Genomic DNA, 4,194 nt, shown 5'->3' with positions numbered 1-4,194 from the left:
GAAACAGGTTACCCACGAGTTACCCGTCAATGAGTTCTTAACAAGTGATCCAATAACGATCCCATTGGTTAGTGCTGACCCAAAACCCGGTTTAAACATATATAAGATATGGTGTTTCCATGAACTCCTTGAAAGTGATTGCAAGTCTGCAGAACGAAATTTTATTGGCTCCAAGAAATAGCAATAGACCATGTTCCGACCGGCGCCGATTATAAAGCGTCCTTGTTCCACGGTTCTGATGAAAATTCATAGTACCAATAGCAATAGACCATGTTCCGACTGGTGCCGATTATAAAGCATCCTTGTTCTACCGTTCTGATGAAAATTCAGATTACCAATTGCTTTTATAACTTCAGGATTATTGAACAAGTACAAATCCAGCAGAAAACACATACATTATTATTGCGACCTATTCACCAACATATACAAATGATTGGAACAAGTTCAAATCTAGCTCACCAAAATTCTGGTTCAAAACACTAGGCGCTTTATAAACATCGGGGAGAAAGAAAGTGTCCATGCGGTAAGACAACCACCAAACTACGAGTATTAGACTAAACACAATTAGTACCAACCGCATCTTCATTCGGGGTCTGGAGGAGCTCTATCTCTTTTGCTGGTACGACTGGAGGAGCTCTATCTCAGTACGGTGGTGGAGGATAGAGTCCAGGGAAAGGTCCTGATCGAAAAGCGTACAACAGAAAATTAGTATTTGATGAATCATATTAGCAGCCAGAACTAAGAAACAGAAAAAAAAAACAATAAAAAAGAAAGAGCTTACTTGGAGGATAGGGTGAGGATTGCGGGGGTGGGGGATATGTTGAAGTTGGTGGGTATGGTGGGGGAGGATAGGCAGACGGAGTATGGCCATATGCCGGCGGAGGGGGACCATATGCAGATGGTGGATACCCTGCTGAATTAGGCGAGTACGAAGGATAGGGAGATGGAGCTGGGTACCCTGCTGGCGCTGGTGGGTAAGGTCCAGGCGCCGGTGGTGCATAATGACCTGCAGGTGGGGGGGTTGAATATAGATAAGCTTGTGATGCATGTGGTGCTCCATATGGTGGTGCAGATGGAGCATAGCTTGATGCTGGTTTCTGCAGCAACCCAAAGACAGTAGGTCAGCCGGACAGATAATTAGCATGACTATATACAAGACTGTTCAAAAGTCACCCCATTATAGTGAGAGAAGGTGCAACTTACATTGGTCTTCGAATAATGCATTATGAGCCGCACTTCTCCTCCATATCTACCATGAAAAAGAGTTTGTGTCAGAAGTCAAACAATTTCAAAACACAACAGAATAAATCTAATTATAGGAAAGAGATGTAGTTACTAGGACAGTTTGTTTAATTAACTTTCTAGATGCAAAAACCAAACCACATCTGTAAGATGGAAAGACAAAACTGGTACTCAGAAGGATGAAATGTATTGCAAGATCTTCAATCAAATTCCCAGCCCTTTTTCCTTCTTTAGCCCAGATTGTAAATTACTACTCTAGTTAATACGAGGGATATATATCGCTCAACTTATAACCTCATATCCTAGCCTACCCTTCCTAAGGTTCTCAATACTACATACAAGGAAGGTAAATTAATTCCCTCCTTTTTTTTATTCGCCTTTGTATTTTACAGAACATAAAGAATACGATAGTGAATGATTGCACAGCCCGTGTTTGAGCTGTGTGAGAATAGATAGATGGAACACAAAACCATATGAAAGTCATTTGAGTGAATTCGTATTCTCACATCATACTATTTGTGTGCTTGGAGACTGAGTATTGAGTGGAGACTGCACGATCAGATGACAAAGAAATAGTATTGTATATTAGGGGCATCAATCTACTTAGAGGGTGTCTCATTTAGGCCACTTGATGATCACTAATGTTGCAGCATAAACACAGAGTGCTTACACATAATTCACTCAATGAATGTTTGCTCCAAAAACACAGGGTGCTTAGCATGGTCTATTCACAAGCCAACAATGAATAGCTGTTTCGGGTAATGCAATGCAGACCGAAAATTAATCTTCGATTATCATGAAAAACAAATATGAAGAACCAAATCAAGGGATGTAATGTGATGTTGATGCAGAGAAAAATTATCTACAGCTTTATATACATGATTAACACATACAATCCAGACGGGAAGAAAAAGGAAAATAAAGTAACATTATAGAAAAATAACACCTATATTATAATCCAACCATTTAGAATTAGATAGATCAAATAAAAAGAAATGAGATGAAAGTTATGTAGTTACCGGCCATGTTTAGTCTGAAGCTGCCATGTGCTGTCGTCATAACCCTGAGTAAGAACCTTCTGAAGTTGAACCCTAAAATTCGTAACACACCAAATAACGGAAATCAGCAAACTCAAAATTTCAGAATAACCAAAAGGGTCTCTAAAATTATGCCGAAATCAATATATCAAAGCATATTGGTTGAGAATTTCATACTTTCCCTCGCCAATGAAGTCGTCCAATGTGACAGTATTGCTATTCCAGACCAGAACATTGAGTTCCCTAAGACCTTCAATCAGCGGAAACACGAACTTCTCTTGGAATGTGGGATTTTTACCACCATCTATACCAATAATTACAACATGGGTTTGAGTCAAAATTCAGATCTAAATCTCCAGATTGCAAGAACAACATAAACCCAGAAATAAAAACTAAAATTTAAGCCAAATTAACCAAGTAAACAGGGTTTAATTCGGCAATTACCTGTGCATGTTCTGGTGCGGTGCTTGTTGTGAGCATATTCAAGACAGACATATGGGTCCTGCCGAGAAATCCATTCCGTATCTCTCAATTTGTTACAACCAACAACTGCAACACCCCAGATAATCAAAACCCATATCACAAAAACTCAAAATTTGAGAAAACAAAAACAGAAAACGGAAGAAAAACAAGAAAATTTTGATGGGTTATCTTATAATTTGACACAAAAAATAATAAGAAATTGAAATCATACCAGTGACTTCAAGAAGCTGGCCTTGAATTCCAGAAATCGACATGAAGGAATAGTCAGGAGGCAACGATGAGTCGTATGGTGCAGATGATGAAAGTTCAAATCTTGACATGTCTCTCCATAAGGTGTTGCACTTTTTATACAAATCCAATTCCGCGTTTTTTATTTCTTGAATTTTTTATTACTTTTTATTAAATTCTTAAGCATGGTTGGGTAAAATTAATATAGACACGATTACTTGTGATTGGCGGAGGGTTTCTGTCGTGTTTCGTTTTTTAACTTTTTTTCCAGTTTCTGTGACTTGGAGGAAAGGAACGAACATTGTATGAAATCTCAGTTTCAGAGACGGAAAGCGCGTGGAATAGCAAGACTTTCCGTGCTACGATTAAATGGATTTTGTTTCCAGTCAGCTTAATATTTTTCATTTTTTTTTAACAAATGATATTATATATAAAAAGTGAGGTAAACGGGCATTTATCAAAATATCATTAAAATAGACACAAATACCCTTAAACTTTAAACCTAATAAATTAAAAAACGAACTCTATTAGATGAAGAGTTCTCACTACTAAACCTAAAAAATGGTGGAGACCTAGTAAAAGCATCGAGTGTTGGTGGAGACTTGTGCACCCCTAAACAAAGGTGAGTGTAGATGGTTAATTTGTTTTGCATTTTTCATCGTCTACGTTTTCTCTTTGCTTTTGCAGTTTCTTCCTTCAATTGAATATTTATGGAATAATGAACTGTCAATTTTTGTAACATTATTTATCTCAATTTTCGTTTGGATTATATGTGCTTTGTATTTAATTTCCACACCTTTGTTTTATTAAGGGCTTTTTTCTTGTCTAGATTCTATTTTGAAAGTTTTCATTGATTGTAGTAGTGAATTGAGAGATCTGTTGTGTTCTTAGAAAGTGCAAAAAGCACATTTTTAAGGTTTACGGAATAGAAATTCTTCTCGTACATATTAGAAAAATTATGTTTCTTTTGTCAAGGGAAGATTGACGAACCTAATACCATTTGCCGATCTATTAGAGGAAAGCTAATTGAAATCCATTTAGTGCATATTAGAAAAATTAGAGTTTACGATACAGAAAATTTTCTTTTTTTGTGTTTTTATTCTTCTTATTTTGGTCTACAAATTCTCAATTAATTGTACTAATAAAAGAAATGAGAAAAATATTAGGGAAAGCACCACTTGATTATCTCACAAGAGTATTTTAA

At 36.7% G+C, this 4,194-nt stretch overlaps 1 protein-coding gene across 1 annotated transcript; it reads right to left on the bottom strand.

Annotated features, from left to right (window-relative positions):
* Positions 1 to 313: 313 nt before the first annotated feature.
* On the bottom strand, positions 314 to 3,388 carry LOC137728842 (uncharacterized). Its single transcript, XM_068467619.2, has 7 exons — positions 2,974 to 3,388; positions 2,724 to 2,828; positions 2,457 to 2,583; positions 2,262 to 2,333; positions 1,204 to 1,249; positions 782 to 1,097; positions 314 to 679 (listed from the first exon to the last, which is right to left on the bottom strand). The coding sequence occupies exons 1-7, from the start codon at positions 3,080 to 3,082 to the stop codon at positions 642 to 644; spliced, it is 813 nt and encodes a 270-aa protein (XP_068323720.2). The 5' UTR covers positions 3,083 to 3,388; the 3' UTR covers positions 314 to 641.
* Positions 3,389 to 4,194: the final 806 nt, after the last annotated feature.

This window comes from Pyrus communis, chromosome 10 (genome assembly GCF_041283825.1).
Source record: "Pyrus communis isolate YQ-2024b chromosome 10, ASM4128382v1, whole genome shotgun sequence".
Taxonomy (NCBI): domain Eukaryota; kingdom Viridiplantae; phylum Streptophyta; class Magnoliopsida; order Rosales; family Rosaceae; genus Pyrus; species Pyrus communis.
Note: the sequence above shows the minus strand (reverse complement) of the source record. Positions and strands in the feature narration are given on the sequence as shown.

What these genes read in the sequence shown, in the direction of transcription:
- LOC137728842 (XM_068467619.2), bottom strand. Translation starts at nt 3,082, where the DNA reads ATGTCAAGATTTGAACTTTCATCATCTGCACCATACGACTCATCGTTG. An exon ending in TGCATTATTCGAAGACCAAT is followed by an intron (nt 1,098 to 1,203) that starts GTAAGTTGCACC and finishes GGGTTGCTGCAG; the next exon opens with AAACCAGCATCAAGCTATGC. An exon ending in ATCCTCACCCTATCCTCCAA is followed by an intron (nt 680 to 781) that starts GTAAGCTCTTTC and finishes CTTTTCGATCAG; the next exon opens with GACCTTTCCCTGGACTCTAT.